General features: G+C 35.2%; 6 protein-coding genes across 6 annotated transcripts in view; 3 read left to right on the top strand and 3 right to left on the bottom strand.

Moving 5' to 3' along the window:
• The window catches only part of LOC117134085, a 905,201-nt gene that overhangs the window by 562,211 nt on the left and 317,607 nt on the right, over positions 1-25,383 (bottom strand). The window lies entirely within an intron of this gene.
• LOC103867494 (RING-H2 finger protein ATL40) lies at positions 1,664-2,957 on the top strand. Its single transcript, XM_009145568.3, has one exon. It carries the CDS (start codon positions 2,331-2,333, stop codon positions 2,790-2,792), a length of 462 nt encoding a protein of 153 aa, XP_009143816.1. The 5' UTR covers positions 1,664-2,330; the 3' UTR covers positions 2,793-2,957.
• LOC103867493 (E3 ubiquitin-protein ligase ATL41-like) lies at positions 3,224-4,920 on the top strand. The gene has a single exon (XM_033291843.1). It carries the CDS (start codon positions 4,137-4,139, stop codon positions 4,593-4,595), a length of 459 nt encoding a protein of 152 aa, XP_033147734.1. The 5' UTR covers positions 3,224-4,136; the 3' UTR covers positions 4,596-4,920.
• On the bottom strand, positions 8,015-11,845 carry LOC103867492 (ATP synthase mitochondrial F1 complex assembly factor 1). Its single transcript, XM_009145566.3, has 9 exons — positions 11,309-11,845; positions 11,148-11,227; positions 10,983-11,041; positions 9,294-10,578; positions 9,103-9,209; positions 8,877-8,990; positions 8,710-8,775; positions 8,501-8,607; positions 8,015-8,410 (listed from the first exon to the last, which is right to left on the bottom strand). The coding sequence occupies exons 1-4, from the start codon at positions 11,600-11,602 to the stop codon at positions 10,274-10,276; spliced, it is 738 nt and encodes a 245-aa protein (XP_009143814.2). The 5' UTR covers positions 11,603-11,845; the 3' UTR covers positions 8,015-8,410; positions 8,501-8,607; positions 8,710-8,775; positions 8,877-8,990; positions 9,103-9,209; positions 9,294-10,273.
• LOC103867487 (peroxidase 19) lies at positions 13,433-15,812 on the top strand. Its single transcript, XM_009145562.3, has 3 exons — positions 13,433-13,945; positions 14,374-14,574; positions 15,054-15,812. The coding sequence occupies exons 1-3, from the start codon at positions 13,679-13,681 to the stop codon at positions 15,630-15,632; spliced, it is 1,047 nt and encodes a 348-aa protein (XP_009143810.1). The 5' UTR covers positions 13,433-13,678; the 3' UTR covers positions 15,633-15,812.
• On the bottom strand, positions 16,069-19,031 carry LOC103867489 (protein trichome birefringence-like 37). Its single transcript, XM_009145563.3, has 5 exons — positions 18,632-19,031; positions 18,379-18,550; positions 16,992-17,173; positions 16,720-16,878; positions 16,069-16,622 (listed from the first exon to the last, which is right to left on the bottom strand). The coding sequence occupies exons 1-5, from the start codon at positions 18,976-18,978 to the stop codon at positions 16,334-16,336; spliced, it is 1,149 nt and encodes a 382-aa protein (XP_009143811.2). The 5' UTR covers positions 18,979-19,031; the 3' UTR covers positions 16,069-16,333.

Here is a 25,383-nt window from a genome sequence, read left to right as displayed (position 1 = left end):
TATATCTTCTACAGACAGGAAACAAATTTAATTAATGAATCTTTTTAAAAGATAATTATGAAATGTCCCAATAATTAAGGAAAAGTAATGTAGATACTGAGGAGCAGCTCATCCACCACGTATGTGGTTTGTACCTGATTCTGATCAAAATGTTGTTCTATTTCTGAATAAAGATAATTAGACAATGTATGGGTTGGTTTTCTACACATTTGTAGTTTGGGTTTGGGTTATTTGTACATATACTATATTGGGTTGTTAATACGAGCTTTTCCACAAAACCTGACCCAGCCTGTTTGGATATAGTTGTAGATGTTTGATATTCTTTAACCCTAATTTGTAAACACTAAACAATCTGTTCAGAGGAATAATTAAAAAACAAACATGCTATTGTGGTGTTATAAATTATAGGAAATTTATTTTGTTTGTATCTTTCCATATATGTCAAGAGAAATTCTCTGTGAAGTCTACCTTTTTTACTTTATCAAGTTTTTATCATGAGAACATTTCTTAAAACCTTGGTGAGGCAGAAACTCCAGACTATGAGATTAAGACAATGATTAACCCGAGTTTTTAGGGTGAGATTTTTAGTTTCGGTAAAGAACCGTTTTTCTAGCTTTTAACTAAAAAAAAGGTAAAAACTGTTTATTAAATAAGAGATATAAGAGCCGATTCTTAACCGAAAAGTATAAAAAAAAAAAAAAGAAACAAAGTGTCAAACTATGAGTTAAGAACCCCAACTTAAAAACTCCGGTTAATCATGCTCTAAAAGAACAAATTGGCCAAAAAGAAATGTCCCATAGGATAGATTTGTATGTTAGTATTAATATTCTCTATATATTAAAAGAGAAACATTACAACATATTTTTGTAGCCACATGTCATCACCACAATCATTCTTAAAATTCTTAGAAAAATATGTTGGTCCATATAAATATATAATAAGTTTTTTATTAAACTAACCATAAATTAATCATAACCGTTCTTCATTGTTTCCTTAAATAAAAATCACGGAATTACCTAATGTGGCTAAAGTATATATATGACAATTAATGATTTTGAATAATAAAGATTTGATAAAAATTAGTCTATTCTCTATCATTTTTTTTTTAATTTTAACTTATTAAAATAAATTAAACAACCACATTAACTATATAATAAAATTTTAGATTTTTTTGTATATTTTATATTTTGAATTTTTAAAAACGAATATAAATGACTTAAGTTGCTAAAAATCTCACATAGAAATTTTTGTGATCCATGGTTTAAAATTTATGGTATAACAAGATACAAATGATTCCGAAATTACATAAGTAAGAAGTCTCATTTAACAAATATTATATATATATGTATATTAATAGTTTTTAAAAATAAATTATATACCATATAAAATACATAAGTATTTTAATTTCGAATTTGCTTTGAATTTTTTTGATAAACATTTTGAACAATTATTGACAACTTAATATTTAGATTTTAAATTTTGTATTGAATGTTCTTAAAATTATAAATTACTAAAACTATTAAACATCCAACAAATTTTTTATTGTTATCATTGATTTAATTTTTTTATAAATAAATACAATGATCAAAAATAATATGAGTATAAAATATTTTTTAACAGATGTCAATATTAAAAATGTACTATATATCTATGTTAATATCATTTAAACTTAATTTTATGCCATATAAAATAAAAAACAAATATTTGGCTGGACTAATAAAATTTATTTAAGTATTTGTACCAATTTAATTATATATGTAATAGTTACTAAATTTTTAATTATTCAATATATATTTATTATTTTATAATATATAAAAATATATAATACTTAAAATAATTTATATATAATATTCATCCCGTGCAATGTACAGTTATTAACCTCAAGTAAAGTCGTATAATTAATATTGGGCCCGTCCCTCTAATATATTGGTAGCGATTATTGATTTCTTTAATCTTTGTCTTTTCAAACATACAAATAGCTAATCACATCAACTATGACTTCGTATGTATCCCTTATCCATTTAGCTTTTTCTCTACACCTTCTACGTATAAGTTCTTATTTTATGTACAAACTGATCCCCACAAGCAGCAAGTTAAAGTCTTAAACTAATCCTATTTGTGGTGTACTGATTCAAATAAACCATGTTCTTTTATTAAACTGATAATGTTATCAAGTTCATTAGTCGTGATCGTATTTCAACGCTTTATCCAATTATATTCTAAGAGAATGTCAATTCTCAATGATCAATACATAAGACGGGTACATGTATATGTCATTTGATTTGTATCATTACTAAACTTTGAGGACCATTTTTGTATAAATCAAAGAGATGGGTTTCAACGACCCTTCGTTAAACTCAATCATCCTTTGGTTCGCCGCCGTAACGTCTCTCTTGACTATCTCCGTTATCTTCATCTTTCTATTTATGTGTTTGCTCAAACGCCGTAGGTTGGTGGATGTGTTACCGGAAACGGAAGACGACCATCACCACCGCAGACGAGAGCCTCCGGGCCAAGGGCTTAGCGCTTCCGTGATTGCTGCCTTTCCGACCTTTTCTTACAAACCTGACAATAACGATCCCGAAAGCAACAATCAGGAGATAGAATGTCCGGTCTGCTTAGGGCTAATCCCCAAGAATGTCGTAATTAAGGTTTTACCAAATTGTAAGCACATGTTTGATGAGGAATGTATTGGTAGGTGGCTTGAATCGCACGTAACTTGTCCTGTGTGTCGAAGAATGGCTGAGCCGATGGCTAGCACTGGGGACAAGGTTTTAGAAAGTATAGTATAGTTTTTTTTTTGGGATAAATATGTGAATTATCATTAAAATGAAGCTGACTTGTGTACAAAATTGAAAATATTATGCGGACAAGCTGATTGTTTTCTTTTTGACAAGCTGTCTATTGCCAGAAAGAAACACAGTATAGTTGATGTTAATTACATGGTTTTACCTTTTTTATATATGTTTTACTTTGTGCTAACTCTAATATTCCTGATTGATATGGTCATATGGATATACAAATAATGATATAACTCAACATGCCCAGCTTTGAGTCATACTACTTGAATTTTAAATGCTCGATCAAGTGAAAGAGTCACTTTTGATTTTGATCGTGAAGTTAAATATAGCTCGTTCTACGTTCGTTATATAATAGATACTACTATCTCATAAGCCAACAAAAAATGGTTGTAAGTTTAGAATCTTCTTCATTTTCTTCAGAGACTTACATTTGGTCACGTTTCAGTTTTGATTAGCATTCAGTTAATTATGTTATTAAACAGTGCTTGGGCTTAAATTATATAAATATATGCTTTATTCATCAATATCTTATACATACTCTATGTAGAAAAGTGTGATGATGGTTACCATATACTTATCTTATTGCATATAGTCAAATCTTCTTAAATCTATGCAGCTATATTAATGATCCTAGTTGGCTGATTAGCATAAAAGATTATCCCCGCGGGGAGTTGATCATTTTAAAGTCAATACAAAATCATAGTACTCCTTATGAATCTAAAGTAGTAGAAGTTAATATATCGTTGTTTTACAGATGAAGTAAGAATATGCATATATGATGCATTATCCGATGTTTACGTAATCAAAAACAACTGAAAAGAGGGAAACATAGTTAAAATTTAATTATTGTTTTCGGATCAGAGTTCATGTATGGACCATGTGACATAATTGATAATATCAGTTACAAATAGAGAGAACTTACATACATCTCTATGGTAGAACACCTGGCATAAAAACCAAACAAAGAAAAACTCTTTATGATGCATCATCTCCTTTGACCTGCCGTAAGACGGATTCGGGTCAACCGATTTTAAAATTTGCGGGGCGGGTGCGGGTCGTACGTATCTTTATCCATCTAGTTTTTTTCCTACCCCACAAGCAGCAATTAAAGTCTTGAACTAATTCTATTGGTTAACCGATTCAAATCCACCCTGTTATTTTATTCAAATGATTATATGATAATGTTTTCAAGTTCATTAGTCTTATTTCAACGCTCCAAATATATTCTAAGAGGTTGTCAATTCTCAGTGATCTATACATAAAAAGGGTTACATGTAAATGTCATTTGATTTGTATTACTAATCTTTGAGAACCATTTTTGTATAGATCAAAGAGATGGGTTTCAACGACCCTTCGTTAAACTCAATCATCCTTTGGTTTGCCGCCGTAACGTCTCCCTTAATTATCTCCGTTATCTTCATCTTTTTATGCATGTGTTTTCTCAAACGCCGTAGGTTTGTGGATGCATTACCGGAAACAGAAGACGACCACCACCACAGAAGAGAAACACCGTGCCAAGGGCTTAGCGCTTCTGTGATTGCCGCCTTTCTGACCTTTTCTTACAAACCGGACAATAATGATACCGAGAGCAACAATCAAGAGATAGAATGTCCGGTTTGCTTAAGGTTAATCCCTAAGAATGTCGTTATTAAGGTTTTACCAAATTGTAAGCACATGTTTGATGAGGACTGTATTGGTAGGTGGCTCGAAACTCACGTAACTTGTCCTGTGTGTCGTAGAATGGCTGAGCCCATGGCTAGCACTGGGGACAAGGTCTTAGAAAGTATAGTATAGTTGATGGTCTTAATTATATATGTTAATCTATATAGTTTTCCTTTTTGTTAGTTGTAATATATATGAATGATATGGAAATTTACAAATGATATAACTCAACATGCGCAGCTTTGAGTCATAGTACTTGAATTTCGATCAAGTGAAAGACCCAATTTTGATTTAGGTCGTGAAGTTTTTTTTTTTTTTTTTTTTTTTTTGGTCAAAGGTCGTGAAGTTATGTATAGCTCGTTCTTCCATTCGTTATACAAACTCTGTACTACTATCTCAGATGGATAACTATAACAATGTCAAAGCCAACAAGAAATGGTGGTATGTTTAGAATTTTCTTCATTCTCTTCACAGACACGTTTCAGTTTTGATTATCTATATTATTAAAACTGAAGTACACTTTAGTAATGTTTGGAAACATGAATAGTATTATAACTGAAAATTGTTTAGAAACGAAGATAGCAGTACTACATTAATTGTATTTCCATATTTCACTCATATTAATTATATTGTCTTAACAATATTTCACATCATTAATTATATTACCATAATAATAATAGTTAGATTTTATTTAGTAGTTAATCAATATAAGTTTTGTGTCAATTATAAAATCAAAAAAGTAAAATAACTGAGTTTTGCATAAGGTTAAGCGTTTGTTTTAATTTGTTTTACTATAACATTTTTTTTTTCAATCAGTGGAAAATTACGTAGCCAAAAACATAATTCAAAAACATGTTTAGTGAATAAAATCATAACTTAAATCAAAATAATAAAAATGAATTACATTCATTGTCACTTAATTTTTCACTCAATATAATTGCTTACTAAATAAAAAAAACTCTTTCAGTTTCACTTAATTTAGCAAAACACATAAAAAATATCATTTATATTAGTTTATAAAATCAGTTAGGCATGAACACTAAATATCCACTTAGGTACGAGTCGTTCCTTTCGGGTATCGTTTTATCTATATTATTAAAACTGAAGTACACTTTAGTAATGTTTGGAAACATGAATAGTACTATAACTGAAAATTGTTTGGAAACGAAGATAGCAGTACTACATTAATTGTATTTCCATATTTCACTCATATTAATTATATTGTCTTAACAATATTTCACATCATTAATTATATTACCATAATAATAATAGTGTAGATTTTATTTAGTAGTTAATCAATATTAGTTTTGTGTCAATTATAAAATCAAAAAAGTAAAATAACTGAGTTTTGCATAAGGTTAAGCGTTTGTTTTAATTTGTTTTACTATAACATTTTTTTTTCAATCAGTGGAAAATTACGTAGCCAAAAACATAATTCAAAAACATGTTTAGTGAATAAAATCATAACTTAAATCAAAATAATAAAAATGAATTACATTCATTGTCACTTAATTTTTCACTCAATATAATTGCTTACTAAATAAAAAAACTCTTTCAGTTTCACTTAATTTAGCAAAACACATAAAAAATATCATTTATATTAGTTTATAAAATCAGTTAGGCATGAACACTAAATATCCACTTAGGTACGAGTCGTTCCTTTCGGGTATCGTTTTATTTTGTTTTAAAATTACTCACTCCTTGAATATTATAAATTTATGTGTAGGTTTTGAGTTGAATCCTTTTGAGTCTGGATGAGTTTGGTTCTGATGTATATGACCCTAAAATATCTAAATAACCAATGTATTTGAAACGGTTTGGATATTTGTACCAAAAATAACCATATTATCTGATTCGATCCGGATCTTTTGAATACAATTAGTTATATTACGACATATATAAAATATAAAACACTAATTATGAAAAACAAATATTAATGTATAAAAATATAAGTATAGTTTTATTTTAGTAATTTCATTAATTATATTACTTTAACAATATATCACATCATTAATTATATTTACCGTAAAAGTAATAATGTAGATTTTTATTTATTAGTTAATCAATATTAACTTTGTGCAATTATAAAAAAAATAAAAATGTAAGATAACCGAGTTTTGCATATGGTTAATAGTTTGGTTTAATATGTTTTACTAAAACTTTCTTTTGTCTTAGTTCCAATTGGTGAAAAATTACATAGCAAAACACATAATTCAAAGGCATAGTTTATATGAACAAGATAATAATTTAAATCAAAATAATTAAAAAGTATTACATTTATTATCACTTAATGTTTCACTTCATATAACTATTTTATTAAATAAAAAATTCTTTCTATTTTTCTTATTTTTGCCAAATATATAGAAAGAGTTTCCTTTTTAATCTATTTGCAAAATCAGTTAAGTATGGACATTCGGATACTCATTGAGGTACAAGTTGTTTCTTTCGGGATTAATTTTTTTGGATTTTTAAATTAGGCGCCACTTGGATATTATAAATTTATGTATGATGCTTGAGTTGGATCCTCTCGGGTCTGAATGATTTTGATTTTGATGTGTAGAAATATAAAAATATTTAATTAACCAATGTATCTGAAAAGAGTGTATATTTGTACCAAAAATAATCTTATTACCCGATTCAATCCAAATATTTTGAATACAATTAGTTATACGACGACACATCTTAAATATATAACACTAATGATAAAATAACAAATAATTTATAAAACCGTAAAAATTAACACCCGCACGGGCGTGCGGGTCAATCTCTAGTTATTCAGTTATGTCTGTTGTTAAACAGTGTTTGGGCTTTAATTATATAAATATATGCTTTATTCATCAATATCATTTACATACTCGACGTAGAAATGTGTGATGATGGTCACCTTATCTTATTAAATATAGTCAAATCTTCTGAAACCTATGCAGCTAGTGACAACGATCTGCACTAAAGATACTAAATATAATTGTAATAATCACATTAATAGTTGCATTGACTATATAGTATTGATCCTGGTTGGCTGATTAGCATAAATTTAGTTATCATTTCCGGATCAGAGTGCTTGCATGGGACCATGTGACATAATGATAAATATCAGTTACAAATAGAGAAAATTAACATACAACTCTATGGTAGATGTTTGGGTAAACAGTAAATTTTTGATATAATAGTGCCATCTAACTCCACTTTAGTACGAGACCGTGACATTTTCTCCCAGACAATGCGAAAGCTAGCGTTTGACCAACAAGACGACTTTGATGAGAATATGCAACGCAGAAGCAAGAAGACTTTGTATAGCTTCATACCTAAGAAGGTAACCTACTAATGATAGGAGAAATGTAGACCGAGAACAAAGAGCCTGCGAGGTACATGAATTTGCAGCTGATCATGGAATCCAATCTCAGCCTATGTAAATTCACAAGATCATCTTTTTCCTATGAAATTGTGGATTTATTTAACTGAGTTCGAAGAAGATCAAACAAACGTGCCATGTAAGTAATCTTTGGATGCAGAAGACATGCTGGCAGCCATGAGTAAAACAAGTTAGGTCATTAACGCTTGAACTTTTGTTTTGATTTGATGAGAAAAATAAAAGAAATTCTAATTCTGTATTCTCCATCGCGAATAAAGAAAGACACATAGACTTTCTCCCTAAACCAAAACACTCCTACTGACACAGAAAATACAAAAAAAAAGAGAAACATAGTCATGGAATCATCTCATGGGAGCTTACTAATCACCAGTGACCTCTTCCTCTACCTCGTCCTCTTCGACCACCACCTCCGCGTCTTCCCTGACTTGGGTTTCCACCTCTACCACCACCGTATGATGATATTCCCTCAAAAGCCTTGTTCACAAGTTGGTTTGGCATACCATTAGAACCACGTCTCTTCTTTGCTGCGCCACTGTTATCACTTCCATTGTTGCTATTAGCAGGCCGTTTTCCTCTGTACAAATATTACAGCAAAGGCAGCACACATTACAAACAGATATAAGATAACAGAAAGATTGCTGGTTGAGTAATCTTTGCAACAAACCCGATTGTTGTTGTTGTTGCTGCTGAGGCTAACGGCTTTGTGGCTTCTTTCCAAGAAAGGTTCATATTAGTATCTCCGATAAATGAAGGCACTTTTGCATGCAATGGCTGTTTCATATCAAATTTGCTCCAAAAGTTACTTCATACTTCATATCATCAAAACTATAAGAAAAAGGGGAAAAAAAAAGGCTAAGATGTTGGGACGTTCACCTTTGTCATTGCCAATATGTTATTACATGTCCTAAGTCCAGTTGTAGTATTCTGCTTCTTTGTTTTCTGGAAGAAGAAAACATAACAAAGGTGCAATACATTAGCACTAAAACCAAACACCACCAGGAAAAAAAAAACAGAAAGAAGTTACACGTTAATGTACTCACAACGTTTGCCTTCTCTTCATCTGTCTTAGCAGCCGACATGGCTTTGTTGTGCTCAGACATTCCCTGAGTAAGTTTCTTCACTGTTGTCTTGGTTAGATCTCAACGGTGGTCAATCTGCACCAAAAGACAAAAAACTTTATGATATCACACACCATCTTGTACACCAAATTTTCAACGACAGTATACAGAACTTTCAAGTCGCACAAATCTAGATGTCACGCTATACCTTTCAGTGAAGTCCTTGTTCAACTCCGAGAAGTCTTCTCCCAGTCTGTCTGATGGCTGGCCGGTCACAATCTTATACCCACACAAGCTGTTTGTTGCATTTGGAACCTGTATATATCAACGTATTCAAATAAGTAAACAAGAGAGAAGAAAAGAGAACGTAATTAAATCACAAATACAATTGTTGGCGACCTTGCGGGCAAGGTGATGGAACGCGTACAACAAACACTCCACGTATGTGAAGTTCATTTCCTCTGCAGTCTTCTTAGCAGGCATGTATTGAGGCGCTAGATAGGAAAATTGAGGGATGGGGAACCTGAGACTTGTCCTTGGAGGCATTGAGGCGCTCGCTGAACTCGTAGAGCTTCTCGATTTGCTGGAATTGTTCGGACTGGTGCTCTGACATTGCGAGTGGTTGAGGAGAGAGCTGAGAGGGAGAAAAGTGAAGGAGATGAGTATATACATACACTTAGTTTGATACGAGGAGAATAGAAGATATAAGCATGAGATCTCGTCTCTGTAGTAGATGTAAAAGGAACTAGGAGGCGGGAAAGCTATGAAGAAGAGAAGAACGTACATGGTTGTGTTTTTGGAAGAGTGTAGAGAGATGAGAGTTTCTCTGAGTTAATCGTTAAGCTTGAAGATGAAGAGCCGCGCAGAAGAAGAGCTTAGGTTATGTTGGAACATTCCTATAAAACGATGTCGTTTTAGTTTATGTGAAACTTAAGAACCGCCACCTATTTGGAAAACAAAAACCAATTTATCCCTGCACTATTCAGTAGTATAGTATTTGAAGGTATCCATTTTAAAGATGAGGGAAATTATAATTTTAATTAAAACATTTTAGGATCTCATCGACATTATGTTATTTGGACTTTTTGTACTTTTGACTAAAAACTCGGTAAGTTAAAAACACTTCAAAATTACTGCAAATCTCCTAGAATCCATAAACTAGTGGAATTTAAAATATTTTTTTTTTAAATTATATATCGAATAACACTGAACTGAACAATACACCACACAAGAAGCATCACATTTCCGTATTGTTCACTTCAAAAATCGTTTATTTAGGAGCAAAGTCTCTCGAATCCGATATTCCCAAAACAATTCTCATACCAAATGTACCTCAAGAACTCAAAAACTCAGAGAAGTTTTAGTCCTGATTAATCAAATCACAGAACAGGCATATCCAGAGCTTGCAACACATCCTTGAACTCAAAGTCATGAGTATGTTTATTGAACCGCTCGAGCAACTTGTACCGAGTGTCGTTCAAGTAAAACGACTGAGCTGTCTCCATGAGCCATTTCGCCTCCTCGTCTGTGAGTTTGCTTGTGAACACAACATCACCACGGATGAACACCAAGTCTTTCGTCTCTGAAAGCTCAGTGTAGAAGGTGCTTGTCAAGTAAGGAGCAGCTTCAGTTCCTCTCGCTTTGTAGTCTTCGAGACCAGTGAAAATCATGTGAGGAGCTTCAACTGCCACAACACAAGATTGATGTTTAATGATAAGATCATAAACCCAGGGGAGCTCTAATATGCTCCACAAAAATTGTAGTTAAAGTTCAAAGATCAAATGCTACATCTAGCAAAGATTCAGCGTTACATGCCACCATACGGGGCAAATAAACTGTTCTTGAGATTTCATAGTCTCCTAACGTTCGTCCTTACTAATCAGACATACGTAACAGAATGTCTTTTGAGTAAAAACATCTTGGACCGTTGCTAATATCATTAACCATTTCGACCAATGCTAACATCACTAACCATTTCAACCAATGCTAATATCACTAACCATCTCAACCAGTGCTAGTATCACTATTCACTAACCATCTCAACCATTGATAATATCACTTAACTCCGAGATAAAAGATAGATCAAACCTTGAGCAAACATTGTAATATAACCATTTCCTCTCCACAACGGAATCACAAAGTATCGGCTGCAATTGCAACATCAAAACAGAAGAAGATCAATGCAAGACCAAAACACACACAAAAACTAAGATTCATTTTGAACAAGAACAAAGCTGATGATGATGTCTTTACCACTCAGCTGCTCGTTGCTCCAACAAACGATAAAGCTGGGCTTTCATAGTAATCCCAATATGCCCTCGTCCCAAGTGATACTGCCAAATGAAACCATCAGCAAATCTGAAAGACACAACACATTAAAGATTGAATCTTTAGAGCACAGAGGGTTGAATTACATCGTCCCAGATCGAAGTGAGCTCCTCCGGAGATTTAGTCTTGGCTCTATCCAAATCCATGATCGAATCCAACGGTTTCGGCTTCAACGGTGAGAACCCAGAAGCGAACCTCGAGTTTCTGACTGAACCAAGCGAAGCCCATTCGATGTGCTTCCCAGGTAAAGCTTCTGAGTGGTCGCCTCCGGCATTTCGTTGCGAAGCGGTGAAAATCTGTCTAGATGGGCAACGGGAAGAGGAAGAGAGCTTTTCTGTAGCGAGTCTAGAAACAGAACCGAGGATTCGCCTAAGTTTCATGGTAGGAATTATCAGCAAGTTCTAGGGAGCTCTCAGAGGAATTTCGTCGAACACCTCGTCTGCTGGAAGATCTATGAGAAAGTCAACTATCTGGAAATGACTCGTCACTTCGTTTGCATTTGTTTTACTAAAAAAAACCTATCGGTTCGTGATTTTGTGGGCTGATTTGGTTCGACCGGTTGAACCAGGTTTTGGTAATTTCGCTAGGTCCAGAACAAAGCTCTTTTTGGGCCAAAATTAATGGGCTAGTCTAGAGTTCAGATATTCAGCTTGTAGTAAAATTAATGAGCTAGTAGTCCAGATGGGTTGGAGCTTGACTCAGCTTGAGTTAGACACTGTTGAGGCGTATAATATAATGTCCTCAAGTTTGACTTGAGAGGTATTATTCGTATACAAGAATCCGTGATGTCATGGAACCAAACGACATGCATTAAATGCGCAACAAGCCTAAAGCCACGCTTCATATATACTTACACTGCAAATTCACTTTACCAAAACATAGATAATCCTGCAAGTATTTCAAAATCATTCTAGAGCATTCGAGCTAGAAGCTGTGGAATATCAGACACACCAGGAAAATGATAAACGTGAATAATATAGGTTCATGGGAAGAGTTCATAAAAAGCGTTAGAGTAATGTCTATATTTGATAATTTTCCGTTATCATTCGCTTTGAATGACACTGTAACTAAAATTAAAGTATATATGTGAAATAATATACATTCCAAATAATGTTAACAAAACTGTAATGACTGAAAGAGTTTACCAAATATAAAATATTGTCATGTTATAAAACTAGTATAAAAGTACACTTTCTATGCGTTTTTTTCAGAGTTAAGATCTGTATGTATAGAATAGGATCAACTACAAAACAAATATATGATCTAGTCACAAATTTTGTTTAGTCAAATACTCAAAGCAGAATCTTTGCCACAATGTTTCGCTTCGTCGCGCCCGTGAGTGTTTGGAATCTTCTAACATGTTCATGTGACCCCCTATCTATCAATCTTGAGTCCAGTCTCTTAACAATTATGAACCAATAATACATTTCAGATTCTTTTCAATGTAAATTCAGGTTTGAATATTTATAGAAGTCAGTTTATTATTATAGAAGTACGTTTAATATGGATACCGGTCTGACTTTCGGACAAAACTAGATTGGAATACTAAATTAAATTTAAGTTTTAGCGGCAGTAGGAAATTCGTGAATAGGAAATTCGTGAATTATGGTATCAGGAGTTCTGCATATACTAACTCAGATATGAGGAAGCAATCATGGCTTATTAACTTTACATTTCTTTTGAGTAGAATGCGTGATGATGCGTTCCTGTGAGCGTTAGACAATTTTTTTTTTTAAAAGGATTACAAATAAGTGTCGATGTATTGAACCATAATTATCTTGATAAATTGTTAGCAAAAAAATATTTTAATAAGTGTATGTAATTTGGTATGTTAAATGTGATAGAATACAAACAAATGTGTAAAAACGATATATAGTTCCATGATATATAGGATTACTTCTGATATAGTTCTGATAGAATCAGCATTGACTTTTCAGTAAGATCTATTAGATCATATCGTTTCTTTGGGTAATATACATAATCTTTTTTCTTGAAAAAAGGTTTATAATATACATAATTTTTTGGTAAGAGGAGTTTATCCAGTTTCAAAATGTAGCGTTTGTAATATTGTGGCATTCAAGATGATTGATTGGTTTCATCTATTATAAAATGTTTTGATTAAAGTGAAGATTGTTTTGGATATCAATCCGTTATATTTACTTTTGGTCGTGTCCATGCTTGCAAAGTATGTAGAGTACATTAACACCAAATAAAATTGCATTATATTTGTTTATTGAATTTGACAACAGCTTTTTGAATAAAAAAAAATAAACCGTTAATAAACTACTACCACTCTCTTTTTATCTCACGAAAATATTTATGTTTTATTATAAATCAAATTTTTGTCATTTTTCTCAGCTCTGCCTGGATTTTTTTTTCTTAACTCATTTCAGAAACTGTAAACTATATAGTAGTTTGTCCAGACTCACAGTATCCAACACAAAGACCAATCCACCATGCATGTCTTATCTCTTACTTCCTCCTTAATATTCCGTTTCCTCTTCCTCATATCCACCATTCCAATTTCTCCAGCGAAATCTACAACCTCTCATCTCCAGACACAGCCGCGCCTCCGCCACAGAAAGCTATCAATTGATTACTACTCCAAGAAATGCCCTCAGCTCGAAAGTCTTGTCGGCTCTGTCACTTCCCAGCGGTTCAAAGAAGCACCCGTCTCAGCTCCTGCCACTATTCGCCTCTTCTTCCACGACTGCTTCGTTGAGGTCAACTATTCTTACCAAACATTGAATCTTGCATTCTCCTGATTACGTACGGTAGCAAAATACTAGAACCCACGACCCGCATTTTCACGTTACTTACCGGCATGGTCACATTTCAATGCATCATCTCATTATACCTCAATAATAGTTGGAAAGTCAAAACGCCTATAGGAAAACAGTAAAAACACATACAATCTGAAAAATAATAAAAACCCATAAACTATGGGAAATGGTCCTGACAAGAACTTGTCGTGTATCTAATGTAGCGCATTTTAGCAAAAGATGCCAATATTCGTTACACTTTAGTAACAACCTCAAAAGTATATTGGTCTGTCCGTGCTGTTTTTTTAGTGATACACATCACATGCATGCAAACGTATATAAAATTGTTGGTGCTTGCTCAACATAACTTAGTATTTGGAATTTTGAAGGGTTGTGATGGGTCGATATTAATAGAAACAAAGAAGGGAAGCAAGAATTTAGCCGAAAGAGAGGCAGAAGAGAATAAAGAATTAAGAGAAGAAGGATTTGAGAGTATCATCAAGGCAAAGGCATTGGTTGAGTCTCATTGCCCTTCTCGCGTCTCTTGCTCTGATATTCTCGCCATCGCTGCTCGAGATTTCATCCACCTGGTACTCCCTACTTCAACCCCATACTTTCAATTTATTTTAGGTCACACCGGCTCAAAATTTAGCCAACCGGCTTGCACAGCTATCTAGCATATCTTGAACATTGTGAATCCAAACCATCATGGAGATAGCTTTGCCTTTGGTTTAACTTCTTAGGTACTTTGATTTTTTATTCATAAGGTACGTATGTGTCACTAGCCGGATTTATCGATAGTCAGATAAACAGTGGTTTTTGGATCTCCAAATTTTTAAAAATTGACATATGTAGTAGTTATTAGGCTCCTAATATAATTTTTTTTATAAATTTCTATTAGTTGACTAAAACCCAAAAATTGGTTTTGGACCCTTAAATTTTTATAATTAACACATATATAGATATTAATTAGGCCCCTAATGTATGAAAACATTTAATAAAATTCTTACTATTTATCTATGACCCTAAAATATTAGGATGCCTGACTAGTTGTTTTGATTTCAAATAGGCAGGTGGACCTTACTATCAAGTGAAAAAAGGAAGGTGGGACGGCAAAAGATCAACGGCAACCAACGTCCCTCCCAACATCCCCCGATCAAACTCCACGGTCGATCAGCTCATCAATCTCTTCGCGTCAAAAGGACTAACGGTAGAGGATCTCGTCGTCCTTTCTGGCTCCCACACAATCGGCTTCGCACACTGCAAGAGTTTCGTTGGTCGTCTCTACGACTTCAAAGGCATCAAACGACCCGACCCGAATATCAACCCAAAATTACTCAAGGAACTCCGTATGTATTGCCCTTTCTCCGGCAGAAGCTCCCGCGCCGCCCTTCCCCTCGACGCCACAACTCCGTTTGCGTTCGACAATGGGTATTACAAAGGTCTAGGAAGTAACATGGGCCTTCTCGGGTCGGACCAAGCCTTGTTTCTTGACCCGAGGACGAAGCCCATTGTACTTGAGATGGCTAGAGATAAGCAGAAGTTTCTCAAGGCGTTTGGGGACGCTATGGATAAGATGGGTTCTATTGGTGTAAAGAGAGGGAGGAAACATGGAGAGATACGAAAAGATTGTCGTGTCTTTTTATAGATCTTTTATATTTACCTTAGTTTGTTCTTTTGTGTGTGGATTTTGTCTCGATCTTGATGTGCCTTTTGTTCTTTGTTTAGAAGTTTCTTGACTGTTTTGTTCATAGTATATAAGGTACTTCGAAAGAATCCGTAATTCAGTTACGTTTTTTTTTTAATTGAATAATTCAGTTACGTTATCTATGAACAAAGTGATTTAGATAATTCATGTTGGTGATATTACAATTTCAGAAATGTTTTATATGCGAAGTTCACACACTTAAAATAGCCTGATCCCTTGTATATAATAGGACCAAACCTGCCAATACTGGGTCGAACCATACCCAAGTCACAAGATCCCAAAAGTCAAGATTTGTGTTGAACAACTATATAAGCGGTGATTCGAGTTTTAAATCTGTTAATTGTTGTTACCGAGGTAATCCAATCTAATTCAACAGGAAACAACAAACCGTGTATGTTTACTGTGATATACATAATAATCCAGCAATGATATAATGTGCTACTTTAGATAATTTTATTTCTTGAAACAATCACAAGATTAGTAGATTATAGTTTCACCCCCGCCAAATGAAAATAATATAAAACGCTTTGCAACTTTAATTTATCGACATCCTGTTTGTAAACCTTCCAAGTAAATGTAAGTCGTTCCCTTTATTTCCTTTGGACTCCAAGAATGTAATATACCATGTTGAGTCAAGTTCTTCACATCGAAAGAGCTGCATAGAGAAGCTGGTTCCAAGTATCCGGCAAGCCAGGAAGGCACCAGTGGCTGCAATCGGTTCGTCCAGTTACTCCATAAATAGATGGATGCGCATCTTTTCTTAGCTGAGACAGAGTTGTGATGTCGAGTAGGTAAACGGGTGTCTTCATGGATCTCAACACTCGTGACACAATGCTTGCTGCAGGAAGTGAACCACCCGGGTATGTCGACCCTGTCAACGGTTGCATCTGCCCGTTGCAAGTCTTCATCGGCTCATTCCACTCCTTTCCTCTAATAATTTTCCCCAATAAACAAGTCAATATATTTTACTTAAAACACCAATTTTCATACGACAAATGTATGTACATATTATGTATAGTGAACTTACACGTAATGTGTAGGAGAAATGCCTTGGAAGAAAACTCGGGTTTGCGAAGTATTAACATTTTGATCAACCCATTGAGCCCAAGTGGTGAGTCCTAAGTTGAAAGCATCAAGACGGTTCATGTCTCTTATCAGTGAAGACCCATTTCTTATAAAATCCCACCTGTTATAACAACAACAATAGAAGAAGAGAAGATGATTTGGTTGGACCATGTCTTAAGACAATCTCAAATTAGACCATGTATTATACATGAGTGTAGGATATATGGTACGAACCTTTGAGATTTTACTCCTTTGTTAACCCACCAGTGCCAAGAATTGAACACAAGAATGTCCACGTCTTTCCAAACATCAGCACCATTTTCGATGGTTCCAAGGTTAAGCACACGCCCTACCTTTTCTTTGGAGATATCCACTAGGTATGGCGTTCGGTATAGGTATAAAGTAACTCCATATTCCTGTTTTTAATCGTTTAAAAAAAGGTTTGAGAAATTCTAATAATTTTTACTATACATGAAAATATATTCAATTTTTTGTACACAATATATAGACGATAATCAATTAGACTAAAATGCACACATTTTTCCGGGTCCAACTTTTTAATATGTAACATGTTTTCCCATGTTTAAAAATATAACTTGAAGAAAACAAATTGAAGTGGTTTATTAGTTGTCATTAGCTGTCAGAGTGTCAGGTCTCCTACTTCCTTTCCCTTCCTGCAATGTTCTCTTCTTTTTGTCTTTTCCAGTTAATATACATTGTTATGTTCTAAATTTGTTTAAAACAACTAGAAGAGAGAAATTCCCAAAACCCTAAGTCAACACTAGAAACAAAGGCAAACAGAATACGGTGGAAAAAATATTTGGATTACGTATTTTTCCGTATCGGATGTTATTGTTTTCTTTTAAAGAAAGGCTTTAAATGTTTCTAATAAATTAAGGATTTAACCAGACAAAAAAAAATTAAGGATTTAACCTTACATAGGTTTGTGGTTAATATACTTAGTTTTCAATGTTCATGTTGAATAGTCAAACTAATTAAAGAAGTCGCAACTGTATCAGAATTGAATTTTTTTTTAAAATTGTGAATATAAAATATCATTTTAAGATAGAATTAGCTGTAATTTTGTACAAGAAGAAGATAAGTTATAATTTTAGATAAGCCCACACATATTAATATTTTGTAGTGTATATTTGTTTTCACTGAGATAAGTAATAGTATATTGAAGCATAAACCATATAGACCAAAAATATATAGTGGACGCATGCGTCTACATCAAAATGCACAACTTCTTAAAGAAAAATCTCTTTGCAGAAAAGAAAATCAATTGTTTGTTAGTAAAATCTATACGTTTTCTTTTACCTCCTTTTTCATTGATTCATAGTTTTAAATTAGGTATGTGTATGATCAACTAGGCAGTAAGGCTGATAAAATCATAATACCTTGGATGTCAAGCGTTTGCACAAAAAAAAATTAAACCAAAAAAGAACATTTTCACAATTCTTATAAAAATAGAAATATAGTATAATATATTAGCCCGTGATCAACACGATTCAAATGAAATTGACAAGTCCTCCTCGTGATGATGAATTATTAGGTTTTGTTTGTATCCAAATACACATTTAAAAATTATAATACTGAAAAAAGAAGAGTAGAGAGAGACCTGGAAAGTGAGAAAGGAGAGTGGGGTACGTCTGAGAAATTTGGTCGTGATGCCTGGTACTGACGCATGGATCATACATCCCAACGATTCCCACATGTTTACACTCAGTGAGTCTCCCACGAACATCACTCGTTTCCCTCTCCATTGATTCAGAAACGCTGCTCCATCAAACCTTAATTTACAATCACATATATACGTAACATATCATTATCAATATTATTATGCTAATTGTATGTATGTTGATGTTACATACCTTGGGATGGTGCATGAATCAGGTTGCCAAGAGTAGTTGAGGAACTTTTTGTCTGGCCGGCCGAACTTGAGACAGTCAAACTGGCCGTCGATGAAAGGACACGTGGACGAATCGTACAATGGGTAAGACGAAGCATCGAAAACCCATTTCCCTTGAAACAAGTTACAACCAGACTTTTGCTTCCTTCCTTTCAACGTCGCTTTTCCTCCTCCGGCGGCAGCCAACCCCGTTATGTTGCGGTGGCTCACTTGCGGTTTCTTGTCGGAAGCCAAGGCCTTGTCGGCCCCGGACAAGATTGTGAGTGTGAGAAGTGGAAGAAGGAAAAGAGAGATGCGTTTGCAACCCATCTTTGAAACAAAAGATGTGGGTTATTTTTGAAGAGGCTTTGTGATGGAATTGAGTTTGTATATACATGTTTATATACTTATACGTAAGTACAGTAGTGAGGAGTGTGAACAGATTCTTGGGTGGAGATACTGTTGGCATTATATGGGTTCAATTTTTTTTTTAAATAAAATAAAAAATATATCAATTCTTTAGGAAAGCCACACATTGTTAGGCTGTCAATTCATTTACAAATGATCATTAACGGGTTGTTGGTAGAGGAATTTGTGTAAAGTATACCGAACTTAACAAATATGGGATATATTTTTATCTAATGTTTTAATGGATTATTATTGACTGTGACTGATTTGTATTGACTTACTTACTTTCTTTTATTTATTTTTGTTAAATGATAATAATATATATTTACGATTCTCCAAAAAAAATTTCCAAAATTGTCTAAAATAGTAAGATATGTTTGTTTGTAAGGAGGATATTTTTCTTATGATGATTTGATATATTAGTCAAAAGAATTTGTATAGTATAAAGAAATTTTTTATGAGGAAACCAAAGAATTAATATAATAATTATTTTTTTACAAAAATCAGGTACGCATTATTAATTGTAAAATGATGAAAAGAGATTAAGTTTTATGATTTCAATTTGTTTACTATTTGACGAAAAGGCATTTTGTCGACATTGATTTTTTTTTCACTAGAGTGTGCCTAAGTTTAAAATTTTGACAAAAGTTCAGAATGTTTTCACTAGTATACTTTGGTCGGAACGGTACAAAAATACGTAATTCAGTGACAGAATATCTCATTCCACAAGTTAGCTGTGCGGATAATTTTATGTCACTATATGTATCTCCAAAATCTAGAAATACCTATAAAGTTCATAAAATGTCTCCAAAATATTCATTCTGTTGACGATATTGATATCTCACCATCAATTCTTGACTCAAAATGGAATTTAAAGTAAGTAAACGATGCAAAAGATATCAAAGTGTATCAGAAGCTTCTGATACACTTCACAAGAGTTAAAGTAAACGATGCAAAAAGTTATATTACCTTCTTGGGAATATGCAGCTTATGTGACCTGTAACGTCTAAAGTTGTTATGCTATGCATCAGGTCGACTACCAGCGATCATTGCCACACCGTTCAATTCACATTAATTCTGGTAAGTAAAAACCATCAAAAGCAAAAGAGTTTTGTTGAAGCCATCCACAATCCACATTATCATTTTTGGTGTTTTTCGTGGGGCTCCTGTGAATGAATCAAAGATAGTGGGACATTCTATTGCTTAGCTTGTCACAGGGGGAATCTTAAATCTTTTTCCATCAATTCTTAGATGCTTCTACGCCATCTGTTCATTATTCCTATCGCAAAGTTGTATCATTTCGAAACCCTTTAACAAAAAAAAAGGTTGTATTACTTTGATGAAAAAAACATTTCGCATAAGACATGGACAGCACTATATATAGATAAGCCTTGGCTAGTTGATTCAGTTTTATTGATTCGTGTTTTTAAAATAGTGAGTGATTTTCACAAGAGTACTCACATACATGCAAGGGAAGAAAATTATGTCACGTTTCTTTTAATCTTGACATTAGACACAGTATAGATGATTCGAGCGTGAACCAAGACGACTAAAAGCAAGAAAACAAAAATGACCAAAATATAATTAAATTTTGATATATATATATATATATATAGTGAAAATTGTCTTGGCTCTATCCAAATCCATGATCGAATCCAACGGTGAGAACCCAGATGCGAATCTCGAGTTTCTGACTGAACCAAGCGAAGCCCATTCGATGTGCTTCCCAGGTAAAGCTTCTGAGTGGTTGCCTCCGGCATTTCGTTGCGAAGCGGTGAAAATCTGTCTAGACGGGCAACGAGAAGAGGAAGAGAGCTTTTCTGTAGCGAGTCTAGAAACAGAACCGAGGATTTGCCTCAGTTTCATGGTAGAGATTATCAGCAAGTTCTAAGGAGCTCTCATAGGAATTCGTCGAACACCTTGTCTGCTAGAAGATCTATGAGAAAGTCAACTATCTGGAAATAACTCGTCACTTCGTTTGCATTTATTTTACTAAAACCATGTCAACCAATGCTAATATCACTAACCATCTCAAAGTGATTTAGATAATTCATGTTGGTGATATTACAATTTCAGAAATGTTTTATATGCGAAGTTCACACACTTAAAATAGCCTGATCCCTTGTATATAATAGGACCAAACCTGCCAATACTGGGTCGAACCATACCCAAGTCACAAGATCCCAAAAGTCAAGATTTGTGTTGAACCACTATATAAGCGGTGATTCGAGTTTTAAATCTGTTAATTGTTGTTACCGAGGTAATTGAAATATTATGTGAAAGCTTGAGTTTATTCATTCCATATGATGAGTATATATACAAAGTACAATATCCTAAGTTAACTAGTACAAGATCCTGATAAGGATGAATCTAAGTTATAATAGGAATAGGAAACTTCTTCGTAGTTATCCCTTTACTCCCCCTCAAGTTGGCAATGAGGTATCACGAATGCCTAACTTGAACAACAGATATTGAAATGTAGGTGTAGGGAGAGCTTTAGTGAGAAGATCAGCTGGCTGTTCTTTAGTAGAAATATGCTCAAGACGCAGAAACTTGGCTTTGACGGCATCCCGGGTTGTGTGACAATCATTTTCTACATGCTTGGTGCGCTCATGAAACACTGGATTAGTAGCAATATGTATAGCGGATTTACTGTCACAGTGAAGAGTAATCGGTTGATCATGAGTGAAGCCGAGCATAAGAGTTAGTTTCTTCAACCATTTTAACTCACAAGTAGTATCTGCCATAGCTCTGTATTCTGACTCCGCCGAGGAACGCGAGACTGTGGGCTGCTTCTTAGTACGCCACGAGATAAGTGAATCACCGAGAAAAACGACGTAAGCGCTCAAGGAGCGGCGAGTAGTTGGACAAGAAGACCAGTCCGCATCACAGTAGGCTGAGATATGCATATTGCACGTAGCTTTGAGCATAATCCCTTGATCTGGAGTTCCTTTAAGATAGCGTACTACCCGAAGTGCTGCAGACCAATGTGCCTCTAAGGGCTTCTGCATAAACTGAGATAAGATATGTATAATGTAGCTCAAATCTGGGCGAGTAAAAGTAAGATATATGAGACGTCCAACCAAGCGACGATAGGGCTTTGGGTCCGTCAGAAGCGTGTGTGAGTTGGTTTTATCGGCCGGGACCAGTTTAGTATTAAGTTCTGTAGGTGTAGGAGAAGGCTTGGCGCCAAGAAGACCACATTCTGTGACTATATCCAGTGTGTACTTCCGTTGAGAAACAAAGATCCCCTCTGGCCCTCGTGCAACTTCCAAGCCAATAAAGTATTTAAGTTTTCCTAAGTCCTTCATCTTGAAGCACTTATGTAGATAATTCTTAAACCTCTGTATGACGGAGATATCATTCCCAGCTATAATAAAGTCGTCAACATACACCAAGATATGGAGACACACATTCCTGTCGTGATTGACATAGGAGAACAGAGAGTAGTCTTCACGACTTTGTGTGAATCCAAAGTGAAGTAGAGATTTACTCAATTTTGCAAACCAACACCGAGGAGCTTGTTTTAAACCATAGAGAGATTTCCTGAGGCGGCACACCTGATTAGGCTTGTCGGTTTTAAAACCTTGAGGTAGCTGCATATATATTTCCTCTTCAAGGTCTCCATGTAAGAAAGCGTTGTGAACATCCATCTGATGGATTTCCCAGCGTTGAGCTGCCGAGACAGCAAGTAGAAAACGAACTGTATTCATCTTTGCAACCGGTGCGAATGTATCTTTGTAATCAATACCAGCCTTTTGTCGATTTCCTCGGGCCACAAGACGTGCCTTAGGACGTTCGACTGTGCCATCAGAGTTGTATTTGTTGGAGTATATCCATTGACACCCGATTGTTTTCTTGCCTGGCGGAAGTGTAGTGACATCCCACGTATGTTGTGATTCCAAAGCCGCAATCTCAGACTTCATCGCTCCATTAAACCGTGGGTCTCTTACTGCCTCAGAGTAATTACGAGGAACAGCCTCGGTTGTGATAGTAACCAGAAAAGCCTGGTGCTGTTTAGTAAATGCAGAGACAGATAAGTAGTTAGCAATAGGATACAGTGTCTTACCTGGAACCGCTATCGGAGAACTAGAATCAGAGAGTGAGAGATCGTGAGGGGGGGTCGTAGTCGTAGCTGCATGGGTAATATAATTCTTGAGTAGAATAGAAGGCTTCTTAGTTCTCTGTCCTCGACCAAGAACTTCCAGTAACCCTGGAGAAGGAACATCTTGTTGTTCAGTATCTGAAGAAGTAGGGGCCACTGGTGAAACATTTATTGGAATCGGAGGCAGAGATACCGACGGTAGTGATGTTTCAGCCGGAGAAACCATATCTGGAGGTGGCAGTGGATTTGTAGAAGTTTCAGTATTTGCAGTAGGCGGAACAGAATCGGTATGTGGGACAGGATCCGAAGGTGGAGACTGAGTACTCCCCCTGGAGTCAAGAATCGGGTCGAGCCACTCATCCCCAGGTTCATTCACTTGCAAAACTGGTGGAGAAACATGAGGTGTATCGTCAATACCAGGGAATTTATCTTCAAAGAAGATCACATCTCTGCTAACAAAGAATTCATTCCGATCTATATCAAACAGTCTCCATCCCTTAGTGCCAAAAGGGTAGCCCACAAAGAGACACTTGCGACTGCGATCACCAAACTTATCTTTATCTCGACCGCGACGGTGAGCAAAACAAAGACATCCAAAGACTCGTAGTAGATCATACGCCGGCGGCTTGCCATGGAGTACTTCATACGGTGTCTTGCCATCCAAGAGAGGTGATGGTGTTCGATTAATAATGTGAGCCGCAGTCATAATACTTTCACCCCAAAACTCAACTGGAAGACGACCTTGAAAGAGACAAGCACGTGCAATATTAAGAATATGTCGATGCTTACGTTCAACACGGCCATTCTGCTGTGGCGTATCAACGCAAGACGTCTGATGCTGAATCCCATTCTTCTGGAAGAATGACTTAAGAACCATAAACTCAGAACCGTTGTCCGTGCGTACTATCTTGACATCATGACCATATTGTTTTGCGGCCATAGCACAGAAGTTCTGAAGTAGATTAGAAACCTCCGACTTTTCCAACATTAAATAAGTCCAAACTGCTCTCGAGTGATCATCGACAATGGTTAGAAAATAATTTGCACCAGAAGAAGAGGGTGTTCGATAGGGACCCCAGACATCACAATGTATAAGAGAAAACGGTGCCTCTGCTTTATTAGAACTATCAGGAAAAACCTTTCGTGTTTGTTTAGCACGAAAACAAATGTCACACTGACTAAAATCACTAGGATCTATTTTAAAACTATCAAAAACCGGTAGAGTAGATAGAACTTTGTAGGAAGGGTGTCCAAGACGACGATGCCACAGAACCGTTGAAGATGATTTCGACGTTGATGCTGCTTGAACCCGTGCGACTTTGACCCCCGTAAAGTAGTAAACCTCCTCACGTTCTTCACCTGCTCCAATCAGAGTCCTCGAAAAACGGTCCTGTAAAACACACAATGTATCAGTAAAGATTGCTATGCATCCAGTTTGCTTTAATAATTTAGAAACTGATATCAAAGTGCAGTAGAATTCTGGCACGTATAGAACGTTGTGTAAAGAGTAGTCCTTGCTTAACCGCAAGGTACCCTGTTTTGTTGCTTGCGAAGCTTTTCCGTTCGGGAATGTTACTGATGAGGGGTGTATATCAGATACGTCATGAAGAAGTGATATGTCTCCCGTCATATGGTGAGACGCTCCTGTATCAATAATAGCATCAGTAATATATGTTTTACCCGACAGACGTTCCGAAGAAAGATTGGATTGCTGGTTCTGAAGAAGTGTGATTAATGAGGCGATCTGTTCATTGTTGATGGAAGTCGTGGCATGTGAAGCTCGACCACGACCACGTCCCCTGTTCCCACCAGAACGACCTCCTCTTCCTCCGCGGGAGTTTTGCGAAGATTGACCAGACAAGTTGCTGTTTGAGCGGTGATATTGTTCTTGATACCAATCCGGAAAGCCGTGTAGTAGAAAACACTCTGATTTTTCGTGTCCTGTACGTCCACAATGAGTGCACGAGCGGTTAGGATCACGAGAACGATAAGATGAAGTATCAGTAGTAGAAGAAGAAGAATCTTTTGTTGGTTCTGTTTTTGCAGAAAATCCTAGAACATCAGATCGTTGTTCCTTTGCTTTGGTGGAGATCATATTCTGTTCTTCTCGTATCACACGAGAATAGACAGTGTTGATATCTGGCAAAGGTTCTTCATCAGTAATGCGAGAACGAATTGAAGCAAAACGTGCATCATCCAAGCCAAAGAGAAATTTATGGACA

Source organism: Brassica rapa, chromosome A05, assembly GCF_000309985.2.
Source record: "Brassica rapa cultivar Chiifu-401-42 chromosome A05, CAAS_Brap_v3.01, whole genome shotgun sequence".
Taxonomy (NCBI): Eukaryota; Viridiplantae; Streptophyta; class Magnoliopsida; order Brassicales; family Brassicaceae; genus Brassica; species Brassica rapa.
Note: the sequence above shows the minus strand (reverse complement) of the source record. Positions and strands in the feature narration are given on the sequence as shown.